This window comes from Conger conger, chromosome 6 (assembly GCF_963514075.1).
Source record: "Conger conger chromosome 6, fConCon1.1, whole genome shotgun sequence".
NCBI classification, from domain to species: Eukaryota; Metazoa; Chordata; class Actinopteri; order Anguilliformes; family Congridae; genus Conger; species Conger conger.
The window spans coordinates 8513007-8536701 of record NC_083765.1 but is presented as its reverse complement, the minus strand read 5'-3'; the positions used below and the strand labels follow the sequence as shown (position 1 = coordinate 8536701).

Here is a 23695-nt window from a genome sequence, read left to right as displayed (position 1 = left end):
TGTCGTTCTAACCACAACAGTAGCCAAAACCACAACAGTTGCTCAAACTACAAGGGAAGCTGCAACAACCAAAAATGTTCCAACAACTATAAGTAAAGCAACAACAAACACTGAAACGCCGACAGAAACTGTTGTTGAGACATCAACTAGAGCATCTACTACAACAGCAGCTCAAACTTCAACTGAAGCATCAACCGGCACAAGTCTTCAATCAACATCAAGTCATGTCCAAACAATTACAACTGAAACTCCTGCCCCGACAGTTCCTGAAACTACAACTATGACTCCAGCCACAACTGCTCCAACTATACCTGTGGTTCCAACCACAACAGTAGCTCAATCTACAGGGGAAGCTGCAACAACCACAAAAGTTCCAACAACTATGAGAAAAGCAACAACTAGCACTGAAACGCCCGCAGAGACTGTTGCTCAGACATCAACAAGAGCATCACCTACAACAGCTGCTCAAACTTCAACCGAAGCGCCAACCGGCACAAGTCTTCCAAAAACAACGGGTCATGTCCAAACAATTACAACTGAAACTCCCACCCCTACAGTTCCTGAAACTACAACTATGACTCCAGCCACAACTGCTCCAACTAAACCTGTGGTTCCAACCACAACACTAGCTCAAACTACAGGGGAAGCTGCAACAACCACAAAAGTTCCAACAACTATGAGAAAAGCAACAACTAGCACTGAAACGCCCGCAGAGACTGTTGCTCAGACATCAACAAGAGCATCACCTACAACAGCTGCTCAAACTTCAACCGAAGCGCCAACCGGCACAAGTCTTCCAAAAACAACGGGTCATGTCCAAACAATTACAACTGAAACTCCCACCCCTACAGTTCCTGAAACTACAACTATGACTCCAGCCACAACTGCTCCAACTACAGCTGTGGTTCCAACCACAACTGAAACTCCCACCACAACAGTTGCCCAAACTTCAAATTTGACTCCCGCCACAACTGCTGGAAGTAAACCTGTGGTTCCAAGCACAACAGTAGCCAAAACCACAACAGTTGCTCAAACTACAAGGGAAGCTGCAACAACCAAAAATGTTCCAACAACTATAAGTAAAGCAACAACAAACACTGAAACGTCGACAGAAACTGTTGTTGAGACATCAACTAGAGCATCTACTACAACTGCAGCTCAAACTTCAACTGAAGCATCAACCGGCACAAGTCTTCAATCAACATCAAGTCATGTCCAAACAATTACAACTGAAACTCCCACCCCTAGTGTTCCTGAAACTACAACTATGACTCCAGCCACAACTGCTCCAACTATACCTGTGGTTCCAACCACAACAGTAGCTCAATCTACAGGGGAAGCTGCAACAACCACAAAAGTTCCAACAACTATGAGAAAAGCAACAACTAGCACTGAAACGCCCGCAGAGACTGTTGCTCAGACATCAACAAGAGCATCACCGACAACAGCTGCTCAAACTTCAACCGAAGCGCCAACCGGCACAAGTCTTCCAAAAACAACGGGTCATGTCCAAACAATTACAACTGAAACTCCCACCCCTACAGTTCCTGAAACTACAACTATGACTCCAGCCACAACTGCTCCAACTACAGCTGTGGTTCCAACCACAACTGAAACTCCCACCACAACAGTTGCCCAAACTTCAACTTTGACTCCCGCCACAACTGCTGGAACTAAACCTGTGGTTCCAAGCACAACTGAAACTCCCACCCCAACAGTTGCCCAAACTTCAACTTTGACTTCATCCTCAAATGCTCCAACTAAACCTGTCGTTCTAACCACAACAGTAGCCAAAACCACAACAGTTGCTCAAACTACAAGGGAAGCTGCAACAACCAAAAATGTTCCAACAACTATAAGTAAAGCAACAACAAACACTGAAACGTCGACAGAAACTGTTGTTGAGACATCAACTAGAGCATCTACTACAACAGCAGCTCAAACTTCAACTGAAGCATCAACCGGCACAAGTCTTCAATCAACATCAAGTCATGTCCAAACAATTACAACTGAAACTCCTGCCCCGACAGTTCCTGAAACTACAACTATGACTCCAGCCACAACTGCTCCAACTATACCTGTGGTTCCAACCACAACAGTAGCTCAATCTACAGGGGAAGCTGCAACAACCACAAAAGTTCCAACAACTATGAGAAAAGCAACAACTAGCACTGAAACGCCCGCAGAGACTGTTGCTCAGACATCAACAAGAGCATCACCTACAACAGCTGCTCAAACTTCAACCGAAGCGCCAACCGGCACAAGTCTTCCAAAAACAACGGGTCATGTCCAAACAATTACAACTGAAACTCCCACCCCTACAGTTCCTGAAACTACAACTATGACTCCAGCCACAACTGCTCCAACTAAACCTGTGGTTCCAACCACAACAGTAGCTCAAACTACAGGGGAAGCTGCAACAACCACAAAAGTTCCAACAACTATGAGAAAAGCAACAACTAGCACTGAAACGCCCGCAGAGACTGTTGCTCAGACATCAACAAGAGCATCACCTACAACAGCTGCTCAAACTTCAACCGAAGCGCCAACCGGCACAAGTCTTCCAAAAACAACGGGTCATGTCCAAACAATTACAACTGAAACTCCCACCCCTACAGTTCCTGAAACTACAACTATGACTCCAGCCACAACTGCTCCAACTACAGCTGTGGTTCCAACCACAACTGAAACTCCCACCACAACAGTTGCCCAAACTTCAACTTTGACTCCTGCCACAACTGCTGGAACTAAACCTGTGGTTCCAACCACAACTGAAACTCCCACCCCAACAGTTGCCCAAACTTCAACTTTAATTTCATCCTCAACTGCTCCAACTAAACCTGTCGTTCTAACCACAACAGTAGCCAAAACCACAACAGTTGCTCAAACTACAAGGGAAGCTGCAACAACCAAAAATGTTCCAACAACTATAAGTAAAGCAACAACAAACACTGAAACGCCGACAGAAACTGTTGTTGAGACATCAACTAGAGCATCTACTACAACAGCAGCTCAAACTTCAACTGAAGCATCAACCGGCACAAGTCTTCAATCAACATCAAGTCATGTCCAAACAATTACAACTGAAACTCCTGCCCCGACAGTTCCTGAAACTACAACTATGACTCCAGCCACAACTGCTCCAACTATACCTGTGGTTCCAACCACAACAGTAGCTCAATCTACAGGGGAAGCTGCAACAACCACAAAAGTTCCAACAACTATGAGAAAAGCAACAACTAGCACTGAAACGCCCGCAGAGACTGTTGCTCAGACATCAACAAGAGCATCACCTACAACAGCTGCTCAAACTTCAACCGAAGCGCCAACCGGCACAAGTCTTCCAAAAACAACGGGTCATGTCCAAACAATTACAACTGAAACTCCCACCCCTACAGTTCCTGAAACTACAACTATGACTCCAGCCACAACTGCTCCAACTACAGCTGTGGTTCCAACCACAACTGAAACTCCCACCACAACAGTTGCCCAAACTTCAACTTTGACTCCCGCCACAACTGCTGGAACTAAACCTGTGGTTCCAAGCACAACTGAAACTCCCACCCCAACAGTTGCCCAAACTTCAACTTTGACTTCATCCTCAACTGCTCCAACTAAACCTGTCGTTCTAACCACAACAGTAGCCAAAACCACAACAGTTGCTCAAACTACAAGGGAAGCTGCAACAACCAAAAATGTTCCAACAACTATGAGTAAAGCAACAACAAACACTGAAACGTCGACAGAAACTGTTGTTGAGACATCAACTAGAGCATCTACTACAACAGCAGCTCAAACTTCAACTGAAGCATCAACCGGCACAAGTCTTCAATCAACATCAAGTCATGTCCAAACAATTACAACTGAAACTCCCACCCCTAGTGTTCCTGAAACTACAACTATGACTCCAGCCACAACTGCTCCAACTATACCTGTGGTTCCAACCACAACAGTAGCTCAATCTACAGGGGAAGCTGCAACAACCACAAAAGTTCCAACAACTATGAGAAAAGCAACAACTAGCACTGAAACGCCCGCAGAGACTGTTGCTCAGACATCAACAAGAGCATCACCTACAACAGCTGCTCAAACTTCAACCGAAGCGCCAACCGGCACAAGTCTTCCAAAAACAACGGGTCATGTCCAAACAATTACAACTGAAACTCCCACCCCTACAGTTCCTGAAACTACAACTATGACTCCAGCCACAACTGCTCCAACTACAGCTGTGGTTCCAACCACAACTGAAACTCCCACCACAACAGTTGCCCAAACTTCAACTTTGACTCCTGCCACAACTGCTGGAACTAAACCTGTGGTTCCAACCACAACTGAAACTCCCACCCCAACAGTTGCCCAAACTTCAACTTTAATTTCATCCTCAACTGCTCCAACTAAACCTGTCGTTCTAACCACAACAGTAGCCAAAACCACAACAGTTGCTCAAACTACAAGGGAAGCTGCAACAACCAAAAATGTTCCAACAACTATAAGTAAAGCAACAACAAACACTGAAACGCCGACAGAAACTGTTGTTGAGACATCAACTAGAGCATCTACTACAACAGCAGCTCAAACTTCAACTGAAGCATCAACCGGCACAAGTCTTCAATCAACATCAAGTCATGTCCAAACAATTACAACTGAAACTCCTGCCCCGACAGTTCCTGAAACTACAACTATGACTCCAGCCACAACTGCTCCAACTATACCTGTGGTTCCAACCACAATAGTAGCTCAATCTACAGGGGAAGCTGCAACAACCACAAAAGTTCCAACAACTATGAGAAAAGCAACAACTAGCACTGAAACGCCCGCAGAGACTGTTGCTCAGACATCAACAAGAGCATCACCTACAACAGCTGCTCAAACTTCAACCGAAGCGCCAACCGGCACAAGTCTTCCAAAAACAACGGGTCATGTCCAAACAATTACAACTGAAACTCCCACCCCTACAGTTCCTGAAACTACAACTATGACTCCAGCCACAACTGCTCCAACTACAGCTGTGGTTCCAACCACAACTGAAACTCCCACCACAACAGTTGCCCAAACTTCAACTTTGACTCCTGCCACAACTGCTGGAACTAAACCTGTGGTTCCAACCACAACTGAAACTCCCACCCCAACAGTTGCCCAAACTTCAACTTTAATTTCATCCTCAACTGCTCCAACTAAACCTGTCGTTCTAACCACAACAGTAGCCAAAACCACAACAGTTGCTCAAACTACAAGGGAAGCTGCAACAACCAAAAATGTTCCAACAACTATAAGTAAAGCAACAACAAACACTGAAACGCCGACAGAAACTGTTGTTGAGACATCAACTAGAGCATCTACTACAACAGCAGCTCAAACTTCAACTGAAGCATCAACCGGCACAAGTCTTCAATCAACATCAAGTCATGTCCAAACAATTACAACTGAAACTCCTGCCCCGACAGTTCCTGAAACTACAACTATGACTCCAGCCACAACTGCTCCAACTATACCTGTGGTTCCAACCACAATAGTAGCTCAATCTACAGGGGAAGCTGCAACAACCACAAAAGTTCCAACAACTATGAGAAAAGCAACAACTAGCACTGAAACGCCCGCAGAGACTGTTGCTCAGACATCAACAAGAGCATCACCTACAACAGCTGCTCAAACTTCAACCGAAGCGCCAACCGGCACAAGTCTTCCAAAAACAACGGGTCATGTCCAAACAATTACAACTGAAACTCCCACCCCTACAGTTCCTGAAACTACAACTATGACTCCAGCCACAACTGCTCCAACTACAGCTGTGGTTCCAACCACAACTGAAACTCCCACCACAACAGTTGCCCAAACTTCAACTTTGACTCCTGCCACAACTGCTGGAACTAAACCTGTGGTTCCAACCACAACTGAAACTCCCACCCCAACAGTTGCCCAAACTTCAACTTTAATTTCATCCTCAACTGCTCCAACTAAACCTGTCGTTCTAACCACAACAGTAGCCAAAACCACAACAGTTGCTCAAACTACAAGGGAAGCTGCAACAACCAAAAATGTTCCAACAACTATAAGTAAAGCAACAACAAACACTGAAACGCCGACAGAAACTGTTGTTGAGACATCAACTAGAGCATCTACTACAACAGCAGCTCAAACTTCAACTGAAGCATCAACCGGCACAAGTCTTCAATCAACATCAAGTCATGTCCAAACAATTACAACTGAAACTCCTGCCCCGACAGTTCCTGAAACTACAACTATGACTCCAGCCACAACTGCTCCAACTATACCTGTGGTTCCAACCACAACAGTAGCTCAATCTACAGGGGAAGCTGCAACAACCACAAAAGTTCCAACAACTATGAGAAAAGCAACAACTAGCACTGAAACGCCCGCAGAGACTGTTGCTCAGACATCAACAAGAGCATCACCTACAACAGCTGCTCAAACTTCAACCGAAGCGCCAACCGGCACAAGTCTTCCAAAAACAACGGGTCATGTCCAAACAATTACAACTGAAACTCCCACCCCTACAGTTCCTGAAACTACAACTATGACTCCAGCCACAACTGCTCCAACTACAGCTGTGGTTCCAACCACAACTGAAACTCCCACCACAACAGTTGCCCAAACTTCAACTTTGACTCCCGCCACAACTGCTGGAACTAAACCTGTGGTTCCAAGCACAACTGAAACTCCCACCCCAACAGTTGCCCAAACTTCAACTTTGACTTCATCCTCAACTGCTCCAACTAAACCTGTCGTTCTAACCACAACAGTAGCCAAAACCACAACAGTTGCTCAAACTACAAGGGAAGCTGCAACAACCAAAAATGTTCCAACAACTATGAGTAAAGCAACAACAAACACTGAAACGTCGACAGAAACTGTTGTTGAGACATCAACTAGAGCATCTACTACAACAGCAGCTCAAACTTCAACTGAAGCATCAACCGGCACAAGTCTTCAATCAACATCAAGTCATGTCCAAACAATTACAACTGAAACTCCCACCCCTAGTGTTCCTGAAACTACAACTATGACTCCAGCCACAACTGCTCCAACTATACCTGTGGTTCCAACCACAACAGTAGCTCAATCTACAGGGGAAGCTGCAACAACCACAAAAGTTCCAACAACTATGAGAAAAGCAACAACTAGCACTGAAACGCCCGCAGAGACTGTTGCTCAGACATCAACAAGAGCATCACCTACAACAGCTGCTCAAACTTCAACCGAAGCGCCAACCGGCACAAGTCTTCCAAAAACAACGGGTCATGTCCAAACAATTACAACTGAAACTCCCACCCCTACAGTTCCTGAAACTACAACTATGACTCCAGCCACAACTGCTCCAACTACAGCTGTGGTTCCAACCACAACTGAAACTCCCACCACAACAGTTGCCCAAACTTCAACTTTGACTCCTGCCACAACTGCTGGAACTAAACCTGTGGTTCCAACCACAACTGAAACTCCCACCCCAACAGTTGCCCAAACTTCAACTTTAATTTCATCCTCAACTGCTCCAACTAAACCTGTCGTTCTAACCACAACAGTAGCCAAAACCACAACAGTTGCTCAAACTACAAGGGAAGCTGCAACAACCAAAAATGTTCCAACAACTATAAGTAAAGCAACAACAAACACTGAAACGCCGACAGAAACTGTTGTTGAGACATCAACTAGAGCATCTACTACAACAGCAGCTCAAACTTCAACTGAAGCATCAACCGGCACAAGTCTTCAATCAACATCAAGTCATGTCCAAACAATTACAACTGAAACTCCTGCCCCGACAGTTCCTGAAACTACAACTATGACTCCAGCCACAACTGCTCCAACTATACCTGTGGTTCCAACCACAATAGTAGCTCAATCTACAGGGGAAGCTGCAACAACCACAAAAGTTCCAACAACTATGAGAAAAGCAACAACTAGCACTGAAACGCCCGCAGAGACTGTTGCTCAGACATCAACAAGAGCATCACCTACAACAGCTGCTCAAACTTCAACCGAAGCGCCAACCGGCACAAGTCTTCCAAAAACAACGGGTCATGTCCAAACAATTACAACTGAAACTCCCACCCCTACAGTTCCTGAAACTACAACTATGACTCCAGCCACAACTGCTCCAACTACAGCTGTGGTTCCAACCACAACTGAAACTCCCACCACAACAGTTGCCCAAACTTCAACTTTGACTCCTGCCACAACTGCTGGAACTAAACCTGTGGTTCCAACCACAACTGAAACTCCCACCCCAACAGTTGCCCAAACTTCAACTTTAATTTCATCCTCAACTGCTCCAACTAAACCTGTCGTTCTAACCACAACAGTAGCCAAAACCACAACAGTTGCTCAAACTACAAGGGAAGCTGCAACAACCAAAAATGTTCCAACAACTATAAGTAAAGCAACAACAAACACTGAAACGCCGACAGAAACTGTTGTTGAGACATCAACTAGAGCATCTACTACAACAGCAGCTCAAACTTCAACTGAAGCATCAACCGGCACAAGTCTTCAATCAACATCAAGTCATGTCCAAACAATTACAACTGAAACTCCTGCCCCGACAGTTCCTGAAACTACAACTATGACTCCAGCCACAACTGCTCCAACTATACCTGTGGTTCCAACCACAATAGTAGCTCAATCTACAGGGGAAGCTGCAACAACCACAAAAGTTCCAACAACTATGAGAAAAGCAACAACTAGCACTGAAACGCCCGCAGAGACTGTTGCTCAGACATCAACAAGAGCATCACCTACAACAGCTGCTCAAACTTCAACCGAAGCGCCAACCGGCACAAGTCTTCCAAAAACAACGGGTCATGTCCAAACAATTACAACTGAAACTCCCACCCCTACAGTTCCTGAAACTACAACTATGACTCCAGCCACAACTGCTCCAACTACAGCTGTGGTTCCAACCACAACTGAAACTCCCACCACAACAGTTGCCCAAACTTCAACTTTGACTCCCGCCACAACTGCTCCAACTATACCTGTGGTTCCAACCACAATAGTAGCTCAATCTACAGGGGAAGCTGCAACAACCACAAAAGTTCCAACAACTATGAGAAAAGCAACAACTAGCACTGAAACGCCCGCAGAGACTGTTGCTCAGACATCAACAAGAGCATCACCTACAACAGCTGCTCAAACTTCAACCGAAGCGCCAACCGGCACAAGTCTTCAATCAACATCAAGTCATGTCCAAACAATTACAACTGAAACTCCTGCCCCGACAGTTCCTGAAACTACAACTATGACTCCAGCCACAACTGCTCCAACTATACCTGTGGTTCCAACCACAACAGTAGCTCAATCTACAGGGGAAGCTGCAACAACCACAAAAGTTCCAACAACTATGAGAAAAGCAACAACTAGCACTGAAACGCCCGCAGAGACTGTTGCTCAGACATCAACAAGAGCATCACCTACAACAGCTGCTCAAACTTCAACCGAAGCGCCAACCGGCACAAGTCTTCCAAAAACAACGGGTCATGTCCAAACAATTACAACTGAAACTCCCACCCCTACAGTTCCTGAAACTACAACTATGACTCCAGCCACAACTGCTCCAACTAAACCTGTGGTTCCAACCACAACACTAGCTCAAACTACAGGGGAAGCTGCAACAACCACAAAAGTTCCAACAACTATGAGAAAAGCAACAACTAGCACTGAAACGCCCGCAGAGACTGTTGCTCAGACATCAACAAGAGCATCACCTACAACAGCTGCTCAAACTTCAACCGAAGCGCCAACCGGCACAAGTCTTCCAAAAACAACGGGTCATGTCCAAACAATTACAACTGAAACTCCCACCCCTACAGTTCCTGAAACTACAACTATGACTCCAGCCACAACTGCTCCAACTACAGCTGTGGTTCCAACCACAACTGAAACTCCCACCACAACAGTTGCCCAAACTTCAAATTTGACTCCCGCCACAACTGCTGGAAGTAAACCTGTGGTTCCAAGCACAACAGTAGCCAAAACCACAACAGTTGCTCAAACTACAAGGGAAGCTGCAACAACCAAAAATGTTCCAACAACTATAAGTAAAGCAACAACAAACACTGAAACGTCGACAGAAACTGTTGTTGAGACATCAACTAGAGCATCTACTACAACTGCAGCTCAAACTTCAACTGAAGCATCAACCGGCACAAGTCTTCAATCAACATCAAGTCATGTCCAAACAATTACAACTGAAACTCCCACCCCTAGTGTTCCTGAAACTACAACTATGACTCCAGCCACAACTGCTCCAACTATACCTGTGGTTCCAACCACAACAGTAGCTCAATCTACAGGGGAAGCTGCAACAACCACAAAAGTTCCAACAACTATGAGAAAAGCAACAACTAGCACTGAAACGCCCGCAGAGACTGTTGCTCAGACATCAACAAGAGCATCACCGACAACAGCTGCTCAAACTTCAACCGAAGCGCCAACCGGCACAAGTCTTCCAAAAACAACGGGTCATGTCCAAACAATTACAACTGAAACTCCCACCCCTACAGTTCCTGAATCTACAACTATGACTCCAGCCACAACTGCTCCAACTACAGCTGTGGTTCCAACCACAACTGAAACTCCCACCACAACAGTTGCCCAAACTTCAACTTTGACTCCCGCCACAACTGCTGGAACTAAACCTGTGGTTCCAAGCACAACTGAAACTCCCACCCCAACAGTTGCCCAAACTTCAACTTTGACTTCATCCTCAACTGCTCCAACTAAACCTGTCGTTCTAACCACAACAGTAGCCAAAACCACAACAGTTGCTCAAACTACAAGGGAAGCTGCAACAACCAAAAATGTTCCAACAACTATAAGTAAAGCAACAACAAACACTGAAACGTCGACAGAAACTGTTGTTGAGACATCAACTAGAGCATCTACTACAACTGCAGCTCAAACTTCAACTGAAGCATCAACCGGCACAAGTCTTCAATCAACATCAAGTCATGTCCAAACAATTACAACTGAAACTCACACCCCTAGTGTTCCTGAAACTACAACTATGACTCCAGCCACAACTGCTCCAACTAAACCTGTGGTTCCAACCACAACACTAGCTCAAACTACAGGGGAAGCTGCAACAACCACAAAAGTTCCAACAACTATGAGAAAAGCAACAACTAGCACTGAAACGCCCGCAGAGACTGTTGCTCAGACATCAACAAGAGCATCACCTACAACAGCTGCTCAAACTTCAACCGAAGCGCCAACCGGCACAAGTCTTCCAAAAACAACGGGTCATGTCCAAACAATTACAACTGAAACTCCCACCCCTACAGTTCCTGAAACTACAACTATGACTCCAGCCACAACTGCTCCAACTACAGCTGTGGTTCCAACCACAACTGAAACTCCCACCACAACAGTTGCCCAAACTTCAAATTTGACTCCCGCCACAACTGCTGGAAGTAAACCTGTGGTTCCAAGCACAACAGTAGCCAAAACCACAACAGTTGCTCAAACTACAAGGGAAGCTGCAACAACCAAAAATGTTCCAACAACTATAAGTAAAGCAACAACAAACACTGAAACGTCGACAGAAACTGTTGTTGAGACATCAACTAGAGCATCTACTACAACTGCAGCTCAAACTTCAACTGAAGCATCAACCGGCACAAGTCTTCAATCAACATCAAGTCATGTCCAAACAATTACAACTGAAACTCCCACCCCTAGTGTTCCTGAAACTACAACTATGACTCCAGCCACAACTGCTCCAACTATACCTGTGGTTCCAACCACAACAGTAGCTCAATCTACAGGGGAAGCTGCAACAACCACAAAAGTTCCAACAACTATGAGAAAAGCAACAACTAGCACTGAAACGCCCGCAGAGACTGTTGCTCAGACATCAACAAGAGCATCACCGACAACAGCTGCTCAAACTTCAACCGAAGCGCCAACCGGCACAAGTCTTCCAAAAACAACGGGTCATGTCCAAACAATTACAACTGAAACTCCCACCCCTACAGTTCCTGAAACTACAACTATGACTCCAGCCACAACTGCTCCAACTACAGCTGTGGTTCCAACCACAACTGAAACTCCCACCACAACAGTTGCCCAAACTTCAACTTTGACTCTCGCCACAACTGCTGGAACTAAACCTGTGGTTCCAACCACAACTGAAACTCCCACCCCAACAGTTGCCCAAACTTCAACTTTGACTTCATCCTCAACTGCTCCAACTACAGCTGTGGTTCCAACCACAACTGAAACTCCCACCAAAACAGTTGCCCAAACTTCAACTTTGACTCCCGCCACAACTTATGGAACTAAACCTGTGGTTCCAACCACAACAGTAGCTCAAACTAGAGGGGAAGCTGCAACAACCACAAAAGTTCCAACAACTATGAGAAAAGCAACAACTAGCACTGAAACGCCCGCAGAGACTGTTGCTCAGACATCAACAAGAGCATCACCTACAACAGCTGCTCAAACTTCAACCGAAGCGCCAACCGGCACAAGTCTTCCAAAAACAACGGGTCATGTCCAAACAATTACAACTGAAACCCCCGCCCCAACAGCTGCTGAAACAACAACTATGACTCCAGCCACAACTGTTCCTCCGAATGCAGTTACAACTACATCAATTCCCCAAACTACAAGAGAAGCTGTGAGCACCACATATGTTCCAAAAACAGTAAGTAATACACCACCAAAAGCAACTGAAACTCCAACAGTAGCAGCTGTTCAAACATCTTCAAGATCAGCAACCACAACGGTTGCAACAGCTGCTCAAACTACAACTAAATTGCCAAGCAGCACAATTCTTCCAGCGTCTACGAGTCATGTCCAAACAACTACAACTGAAACCCCCGCCCCAACCGTTGCTGAAACTACAACTATGACTCCAGCCACAACTGCCCCAATTGAAACTGCAGTTCCAACCACAATTCAAACTCCGGCCCCAGCAGTTTCTGAAACTACAACTATGACTCCAGCCACAACTGAACCAAGTAAAACTGCAGTTTCAACCACAACTGAAACCCCCGCCCCAACAGCTGCTGAAACAACAACTATGACTCCAGCCACAACTGTTCCTCCAAATGCAGTTACAACTACATCAATTCCCCAAACTACAAGAGAAGCTGTGAGCACCACATATATTCCAACAACAGTAAGTAATGCACCACCAAAAGCAACTGAAACTCCAACAGCAGCAGCTGTTCAAACATCTTCAAGATCAGCAACCACAACGGTTGCAACAGCTGCTCAAACTACAACTAAATTGCCAAGCAGCACAATTCTTCCAGCGTCTACGAGCCATGTCCAAACAACTACAACTGAAACCCCCGCCCCAACCGTTGCTGAAACAACAACTATGACTCCAGCCACAACTGGAGGAACTAAAACTGTGGTTCCAACCAAAATAGCAACAAAAACCACAACTGTTGCTGAAACAACAACTATGACTCCAGCCAGAACTATTCCTCCAAAAGCAGTTACAACTACATCAATTCCCCAAACTACAAGGGAAGCTGTGAGCACCACATATATTCCAACAACAGTAAGTAATGCACCACCAAAAGCAACTGAAACTCCAACAGCAGCAGCTGTTCAAACATCTTCAAGATCAGCAACCACAACGGTTGCAACAGCTGCTCAAAGTACAATTAAATTGTCAAGCAGCACAATTCTTCCAGCATCTACGAGTCATGTCCAAACAACTACAACTGAAACCCCCGCCCAAACCGTTGCTGAAACTACAACTATGACTCCAGCCACAACTGCACCAATTGAAACTGCAGTTCCAACCACAATTGAAACTCCGGCCCCAGTGGTTCCTCAAACTACAACTATGATTCCAGCCACAACTGCACCAAGTGAAACTGCAGTTTCAACCACAATTCAAACTCCGGCCCCAGCAGTTTCTGAAACTACAACTATGACTCCAGCCACAACTGCACCAAGTAAAACTGCAGTTCCAACCACAACTGAAACCCCCGCCCCAACAGCTGCTGAAACAACAACTTTGACTCCAGCCACAACTGGAGGAACTAAAACTGTGGTTCCAACCAAAATAGCAACAAAAACCACAACTGTTGCTGAAACAACAACTATGACTCCAGCCACAACTGTTCCTCGAAATGCAGTTACAACTACATCAATTACCCAAACTACAAGAGAAGCTGTGAGCACCACACATATTCCAACAAGAGCAAGTAATGCACCTCCAAAAGTAACAGAAACTCCCACAGCAGCAGCTGTTCAAACATCTTCAAGATCAGCAACCACAACGGTTGCAACAGCTCCTCAAACTACAACTAAATTGTCAAGCAGCCCAATTCTTCCAGCGTCTACGAGTCATGTCCAAACAACTACAACTGAAACCCCCGCCCCAACCGTTGCTGAAACTACAACTATGACTCCAGCCACAACTGCACCAATTGAAACTGCAGTTCCAACCACAATTGAAACTCTGGCCCCAGTAGTTTCTCAAACTACAACTATGACTCCAGCCACAACTGCACCAATTGAAACTGCAGTTCCAACCACAATTCAAACTCCAGCCCCAGCAGTTTCTCAAACTACAGCTATGACTCCAGCCACAACAGCACCAAGTAAAACTGCAGTTCCAAGCACAACTGAAACACCCGCCCCAACAGCTGCTGAAACAACAACTATGACTCCAGCTACAACTGGAGGAACTAAAACTGTGGTTCCAACCAAAATAGCAACAAAAACCACAACTGTTGCTGAAACAACAACTATGACTCCAGCCAGAACTATTCCTCCAAAAGCAGTTACAACTACATCAATTCCCCAAACTACAAGAGAAGCTGTGAGCACCACACATATTCCAACAACAGCAAGTAATGCACCTCCAAAAGCAACAGAAACTCCCACAGCAGCAGCTGTTCAAACATCTTCAAGATCAGCAACCACAACGGTTGCAACAGCTCCTCAAACTACAACTAAATTGTCAAGCAGCCCAATTCTTCCAGCGTCTACGAGTCATGTCCAAACAACTACAACTGAAACCCCAGCCCCAACCGTTGCTGAAACTACAACTATGACTCCAGCCACAACTGCACCAATTGAAACTGCAGTTCCAACCACAATTGAAACTCTGGCCCCAGTAGTTTCTCAAACTACAACTATGACTCCAGCCACAACTGCACCAATTGAAACTGCAGTTCCAACCACAATTCAAACTCCAGCCCCAGCAGTTTCTCAAACTACAGCTATGACTCCAGCCACAACAGCACCAAGTAAAACTGCAGTTCCAACCACAACTGAAACCCCCGCCCCAACAGCTGCTGAAACAACAACTATGACTCCAGCTACAACTGGAGGAACTAAAACTGTGGTTCCAACCAAAATAGCAACAAAAACCACAACTGTTGCTGAAACAACAACTATGACTCCAGCCACAACTGTTCCTCCAAATGCAGTTACAACTACATCAATTCCTCAAACTACAAGAGAAGCTGTGAGCACCACATATATTCCAACAACAGTAAGTAATGCACCACCAAAAGCAACTGAAACTCCAACAGCAGCAGCTGTTCAAACATCTTCAAGATCAGCAACCACAACGGTTGCAACAGCTGCTCAAACTACAACTAAATTGTCAAGCAGCACAATTCTTCCAGCGTCTACGAGTCATGTCCAAACAACTACAACTGAAACCCCCGCCCCAACTGTTGCTGAAACTACAACTATGACTCCGGCCACACCTGCACCAATTGAAACTGCAGTTCCAACCACAATTCAAACTCCGGCCCCAGCAGTTTCTGAAACTACAACTATGACTCCAGCCACAACTGCACCAAGTAAAACTGCAGTTCCAAGCAGAACTGAAACCCCCGCCCCAACAGCTGCTGAAACAACAACTATGACTCCAGCCACAACTGGAGGAACTAAAACTGTGGTTCCAACCAAAATAGCAACAAAAACCACAACTGTTGCTGAAACAACAACTATGACTCCAGCCACAACTGTTCCTCCAAATGTAGTTACAACTACATCAATTACGCAAACTACAAGAGAAGCTGTGAGCACCACATCTATTCCAACAACAGTAAGTAATGCACCACCAAAAGCAACTGAAACTTCAACAGCAGCAGCTGTTCAAACATCTTCAAGATCAGCAACCACAACGGTTGCAACAGCTGCTCAAACTACAACTAAATTGTCAAGCAGCACAATTCTTCCAGCGTCTACGAGTCATGTCCAAACAACTACAACTGAAACCCCCGCCCCAAACGTTGCTGAAACTACAACTATGACTCCAGCCACAACTGCACCAATTGAAACTGCAGTTCCAACCACAATTGAAACTCTGGCCCCAGCAGTTTCTCAAACTACAACTATGACTCCAGCCACAACTGCACCAAGTAAAACTGCAGTTCCAACCACAATTCAAACTCCGGCCCCAGCAGTTTCTGAAACTACAACTATGACTCCAGCCACAACTGCACCAAGTAAAACTGCAGTTCCAACCACAACTGAAACCCCCGCCCCAACAGCTGCTGAAACAACAACTATGACTCCAGCCACAACTGGAGGAACTAAAACTGTGGTTCCAACCAAAATAGCAACAAAAACCACAACTGTTGCTGAAACAACAACTATGACTCCAGCCACAACTGTTCCTCCAAATGTAGTTACAACTACATCAATTACCCAAACTACAAGAGAAGCTGTGAGCACCACATCTATTCCAACAACAGTAAGTAATGCACCACCAAAAGCAACTGAAACTTCAACAGCAGCAGCTGTTCAAACATCTTCAAGATCAGCAACCACAACGGTTGCAACAGCTGCTCAAACTACAACTAAATTTTCAAGCAGCACAATTCTTCCAGCGTCTACGAGTCATGTCCAAACAACTACAACTGAAACCCCCGCCCCAAACGTTGCTGAAACTACAACTATGACTCCAGCCACAACTGCACCAATTGAAACTGCAGTTCCAACCACAATTGAAACTCTGGCCCCAGCAGTTTCTCAAACTACAACTATGACTCCAGCCACAACTGCACCAAGTAAAACTGCAGTTCCAACCACAATTCAAACTCCGGCCCCAGCAGTTTCTGAAACTACAACTATGACTCCAGCCACAACTGCACCAAGTAAAACTGCAGTTCCAACCACAACTGAAACCCCCGCCCCAACAGCTGCTGAAACAACAACTATGACTCCAGCCACAACTGGAGGAACTAAAACTGTGGTTCCAACCAAAATAGCAACAAAAACCACAACTGTTGCTGAAACAACAACTATGACTCCAGCCACAACTGTTCCTCCAAATGTAGTTACAACTACATCAATTACCCACACTACAAGAGAAGCTGTGAGCACCACATATATTCCAACAACAGTAAGTAATGCACCACCAAAAGCAACTGAAACTTCAACAGCAGCAGCTGTTCAAACATCTTCAAGATCAGCAACCACAACGGTTGCAACAGCTGCTCAAACTACAACTAAATTGTCAAGCAGCACAATTCTTCCAGCGTCTACGAGTCATGTCCAAACAACTACAACTGAAACCCCTGCCCCAACCGTTGCTGAAACTACAACTATGACTCCAGCCACAACTGCACCAATTGAAACTGCAGTTCCAACCACAATTAAAACTCCGGCCCCAGCAGTTTCTGAAACTACAACTATGACTCCAGCCACAACTGCACCAAGTAAAACTGCAGTTCCAACCACAACTGAAACCCCCGCCCCAACAGCTGCTGAAACAACAACTATGACTCCAGCCACAACTGGAGGAACTAAAACTGTGGTTCCAACCAAAATAGCAACAAAAACCACAACTGTTGCTGAAACAACAACTATGACTCCAGCCACAACTGTTCCTCCAAATGCAGTTACAACTACATCAATTACCCAAACTACAAGAGAAGCTGTGAGCACCACAAATATTCCAACAACAGCAAGTAATGCACCTCCAAAAGCAACTGAAACTCCCACAGCAGCAGCTGTTCAAACAACTTCAAGATCAGCAACCACAACGGTTGCAACAGCTCCTCAAACTACAACTAAATTGTCAAGCAGCACAATTCTTCCAGCGTCTACGAGTCATGTCCAAACAACTACAACTGAAACCCCCGCCACAACCGTTGCTGAAACTACAACTATGACTCCAGCCACAACTGCACCAATTGAAACTGCAGTTCCAACCACAATTGAAACTCTGGCCCCAGCAGTTTCTCAAACTACAACTATGACTCCAGCCACAACTGCACCAATTGAAGCTGCAGTTCCAAACACAATTGAAACTCTGGCCCCAGCAGTTTCTCAAACTACAACTATGACTCCAGCCACAACTGCACCAAGTAAAACTGCAGTTCCAACCACAACTGAAACCCCCGCCCCAACAGCTGCTGAAACAACAACTATGACTCCAGCCACAACTGGAGGAACTAAAACTGTGGTTCCAACCAAAATAGCAACAAAAACCACAACTGTTGCTGAAACAACAACTATGACTCCAGCCACAACTGTTCCTCCAAATGCAGTTACAACTACATCAATTCCCCAAACTACAAGAGAAGCTGTGAGCACCACATATATTCCAACAACAGTAAGTAATGCACCACCAAAAGCAACTGAAACTCCAACAGCAGCAGCTGTTCAAACATCTTCAAGATCAGCAACCACAACGGTTGCAACAGCTGCTCAAACTACAATTAAATTGTCAAGCAGCACAATTCTTCCAGCGTCTACGAGTCATGTCCAAACAACTACAACTGAAACCCCCGCCCCAACCGTTGCTGAAACTACAACTATGACTCCAGCCACAACTGCACCAATTGAAACTGCAGTTCCAACCACAATTGAAACTCTGGCCCCAGCAGTTTCTCAAACTACAACTATGACTCCAGCCACAACTGCACCAAGTAAAACTGCAGTTCCAACCACAATTCAAACTCCGGCCCCAGCAGTTTCTGAAACTACAACTATGACTCCAGCCACAACTGCACCAAGTAAAACTGCAGTTCCAACCACAACTGAAACCCCCGCCCCAACAGCTGCTGGAACAACAACTATGACTCCAGCCACAACTGGAGCAACTAAAACTGTGGTTCCAACCAAAATAGCAACAAAAACCACAACTGTTGCTGAAACAACAACTATGACTCCAGCCACAACTGTTCCTCCAAATGCAGATACAACTACATCCATCACCCAAACTACAAGAGAGGCCGCAAGCACCACAATTATTCCAACAACAGCAAGTAATGCACCACCAAAAGCAACTGAAACTCCAACAGCAGCAGCTGTTCAAACATCTTCAAGATCAGCAACCACAACGGTTGCAACAGCTGCTCAAACTACAACTAAATTGTCAAGCACCACAACTCTTACGGTGTCTACAAGTCATGTCCAAACAACTACAACTGAAACCCCCACCGCAACCATTGCTGAAACTACAACTATGACTCCAGCCACATCTGCACCAACTGAAACTGTAGTTCCAACCACAATTGAAACTCTGGTACCAGCAGTTGCTGAAACAACAAATATGACTCCAGCCAGAACTGCTTCAAATAACATTGTGGTTCCAAGTACAGCAGTAGCCAAAACCACAATAGTTGCTCAAACTACAAGAGAAGCTGCAAAAACCACAACGTTTCCAACAACTATTTGGAAAACAACAACAAACACTGAAACTCCCACGGAAACTGTTGTTGAGACATCAACAAGAGCATCAACTACAACGACTGTTCAAACTTCAACTGAAGCGACAACCGGCACAAGTCTTCCAAAAACATTGGGTCATGTCCAAACAACTACATCTGAAACTCCCGCCTTTACAGTTGCTGAAACTACAACAATGACTCCAGCCACAACTGCTCCAAGAACACCAGTTCCAACCAACCCAGTAGCCCAGACCACAACAGTTGCTCAACCAACAATTATATCCCCTGCCACAACTATTCCGACAACTGCAATTCCAACCACATCAATTACTCCAATTACAACGGAAGCAGGAACCACCACAAAACTTCCAACTTCGACAACTAAAGCAACAACAGAAAGTGAAACTCCCACAATAACAGTTGTTCAAACATCAGCAGGAGCACCAACCAAAACAGTTGCTGAAACTCCAACTGAAACCCCAACCACCATGAGTCTTCCAGAATCAAGTAGTCATGCAGAAACAACAACAACTGAACCAGCATCAGTCGCATCAACCCATACAACTACAGCTGAAGTTCCAACAATTGTAACTGTATCTCCCACCACAACAGTTCCTCAAACAACAAGATCAACAACAACAATTGCCTCAACTTCAGCTACAATAGCACCAACATCCTCTGCAATGATGACCACTACAACTGCTCAGACCACCAGAAGTCCACGAAGAGTGTACGTTCCCATTTTCATGTTTGATTTCAGATTTGGGCTCCATCTTTTTCAAACACTTTCCAAATTATCCTCCACTGAATTCTCATATTGTCTATGTTTCTTTTTTACAGAATGGGCACAGTTTTTATCTTAATTCGACTTGTGTTCACCACCTTGAAGCCAGTCCCCAGTGAGATTGAGATTCACTACCTGGTCCTCAAGCTTTTGGATCCTCATATATGGCATATGAATGAGCCAGTGAGAGCGCGTCGCGAAATAACGCAGATGAATGGTTCTGTTGCAGAGCAGACGATTATATATAAGAGTAAGTCACATGTCCACACACTCTATCTTTACATCCAGCCCCTGCCACCTCCATCGCTATTGGATTCACAATGACCAGAGATCCATTTTACTTGTACAAATGAAAAGTTCAATTTTAATTGTAATTTTTCTGCAATTATCTTCTTTCATAACATTTCACCGTTTTGAAAATGGGTCACAAAATTGAGAATTGACTTTTAATTGTAACAAAACATACGTAAAAGTAGTTCTGGACTATGTTGGCTTTTGCATATGCATCTTAGTGATGCAAATACTGCTGAAGAGTTTATGTTTTTATGTTTGCCAAATGCCAATAATATAATGTAATGTAATGTAATGTAACGTTTAGCAAGTACAATGAAATGATGTTAACTTTGATGTTTTCCTCAGAATTATCTGATTACTCCTTTGCTATGGAATTGCAATCTCAAATAAACATGAGCATGCCAGAAAACACTGAACTCAGGATAGAGACACACAGAGTCATTCAGGACTCCATCAATGAACTGGTGAGCCTACTTCCTCTATAGTAGATTGCTAGCCCATAGTCCCATAGTGTAAAGGTTCAAGATTTGATTCCCAGGTAGGACACTATTGTTATACCTTTGTACTTAACCTGAATTTCTTCAGTAAACTGAATATCCATCTACATGAAGAAGTTGAAATAGTGCTAATCACCTGAATTAGAGCATCTGATTAATGTCTGTACTTTGCTGTAATGTAATGAGTACCAACCTGAATGTGTATAATAAGCCACATCTTCCAAGAGTTGTGTTAAATCCTGAATTGCTTTAGTAATTAAGTATGCTTAATGAATTAATTGTATTGCAAAAATATTTTGCTTAATCATCTCAGTCCTTAAATGTTTCATTGTGATTATGTTGTGGACATGAAGCAATTGATGTATTAGCTGTACTATATATAGCATTATGTTATATTATGTCTATGCTCTGTAAACACGTTTTTCAACGTTGAGAAAGAATTCTCGCACATAGCAGTTGAAGCCCCAAAAGTCAGCGCATGTTTGAAGGCAGTAAGAACCAGAGGCATGGCACTGAAGACATCCTTGTATCTGGAGACAAGTTGGCCCAAAGTCATTGTCTCGCCACTCTGGTTCGTCACAAACTGACGCACAACGGTGAACTGTGCCTCGTCCACTTCAGTCTTGGTCAAATCCAGTAAAGGTTTCACTTTTTAAGTGTTCAAAAAATCATGACTGGCAGGGTCCAGCACACTTAAGGCTTCCAAGTACTTGTGATTGCGTTCGCTGAAACGTCTAGCCATCTCTGCCAATGTAACGTCTAAAATGGCAAAAAACAGTCTTTGGCACTCCTCCTCACCGCGTTGCTCTTGGTGGCCGAGAGTCTCCTCGACCACGTAGTTTTGGAGAGCTTTAGGGGGCTGTCGCTGTCGCTTTGGTGGAGGGGCCTCACAATCACTGCCAGTCTTGTTACAAATTTTCATGAATTCTTCTTCAGATCTCATTCTTTTAACACAATCCGCCGCACTGTTAATGAGCTGAACTGCCGTAAGCAGGTCAGTGCGCTCAGCCTGCAGCATTCTGTTGGATGGCTCCATTAGTCCAAGCACCTTGTGAGTCACTTTGGCCAAGAACAAAAAACTTGGTTCTGTTATTGACTCATGGAGGCCTGAAGCCTCCATTTTCACCTCCGCAGTTGTTCTGGGATTTCTGATATCACTCAAAAATTCAACAAGTGTGGTGTGCGATTTCAAAATGACTGATACTGTGTCCAAGTGCCCGGTCCAACGTTGCTCAAGCAATCTTTTCAGCGTTGGGCCTTTATACTGTGCTGCTACAGTAGGTTTACAAAGGAATTTGTACAGTAGATTGCATACGTCAAAAAAGTCTCGGAATGCATCCTCCGAGGACAGAGCATGCACGATCACGAAGTGGAGTTGGTGATTAAAAGAGTGAATGTAGGGAATCTCTCTCTGCAATTTATTCTAAATGATCCTCTGCATGCCCCCATCATTTCCCGACATCACACTGGCCCCATCATAACACTGACTTAGTATTTTGCCTGTGTCAAGGCTGACATTTGTCAGCTCTTCGAGGACCAATTCAGCGAGTGACAGAGCGTCACACTTGTCAGTGCTTAACATCGCCAGAAGGCACTCTCTCACTTGGAATTCACCGTCAACATAACGGATAACAACGGAGACATGCTCGTGACCCGTGGGGTCCTTTCTTCCATCAACCTTGATGGTGTACCATGACTCCGCGACATCCCTGACTATTTCCTATATCGTAGCCACCAGTTCAATGACTTCATTTTGTATGTCATGAGATGTGTATGTAGCATTTTTAGGGATGCTACTGTAAACCCTAGCCAATTCTTTATTCTGTTTCAAGGTATAACCAAAAAGCGACAGGAAAAGCCCACACCCCGTTTCATTCCGGCTGTCTATGGCATCAATTGAACCCCTCAACGGCAATTCATTTATTACAAGGAATGTAATTGCGTCCACAATCCCAGCCACATACACACGGTTTCGTGAGAGCTGTTCAGAATTGACCAGAGTGGAAATTTTGCTGCCTGTTGAAGATCCGCAAATCTCTCTCTTTCCACACAGCCACACACAATAGGTGCTCTTTGCTATGAGCATGCCTGCCAAACCCCTTAGCCTTGTCCGTAGCATGTTTCCAATTGGTATAGCCCACAGTTGTGAAAGCTGAATCGTTGCCTCCAAATTTTCTACAAGGAAAACAAAATGCAGCATCTGCTTCCACTGAATATTCCAACCAATCCCTGTCCCTGTACCAAGTGCCTCCAAATGATCGGAAACAGTCATTTTTGTTCAATTGTCTCTTCGGATATTGCTTTAGGGTATTATTTAGGATATTGCTTTAGGGTTGGCTGAGCGGGACTCTCTTGGCCAGGGTCGCCAGGCTGAAGCCTCACATTAGCACTGTTAGCAACAGCTCTCTCATTAGCAGGGCTCCCAGGAGTGAGTGACAGCGTCGCTCTCCCACAGTGGTTGGTGCGCTGGTATCAGTTGTTGCTTTGCTTGGTCC

At 44.9% G+C, this 23695-nt stretch overlaps 1 protein-coding gene across 1 annotated transcript; it reads left to right on the top strand.

The window, feature by feature from the left end:
* Positions 1 to 145: 145 nt before the first annotated feature.
* LOC133130543 (integumentary mucin C.1-like) lies at positions 146 to 22752 on the top strand (the record flags this gene model as incomplete). The annotated part of the gene is made up of 4 exons (XM_061245197.1): positions 146 to 193; positions 1097 to 1174; positions 6851 to 6928; positions 22711 to 22752. Coding segments are annotated over 4 exons (246 nt in total), but the record flags the coding sequence as incomplete, so codon positions are not given.
* Between the last annotated feature and the right edge of the window lie 943 nt (positions 22753 to 23695).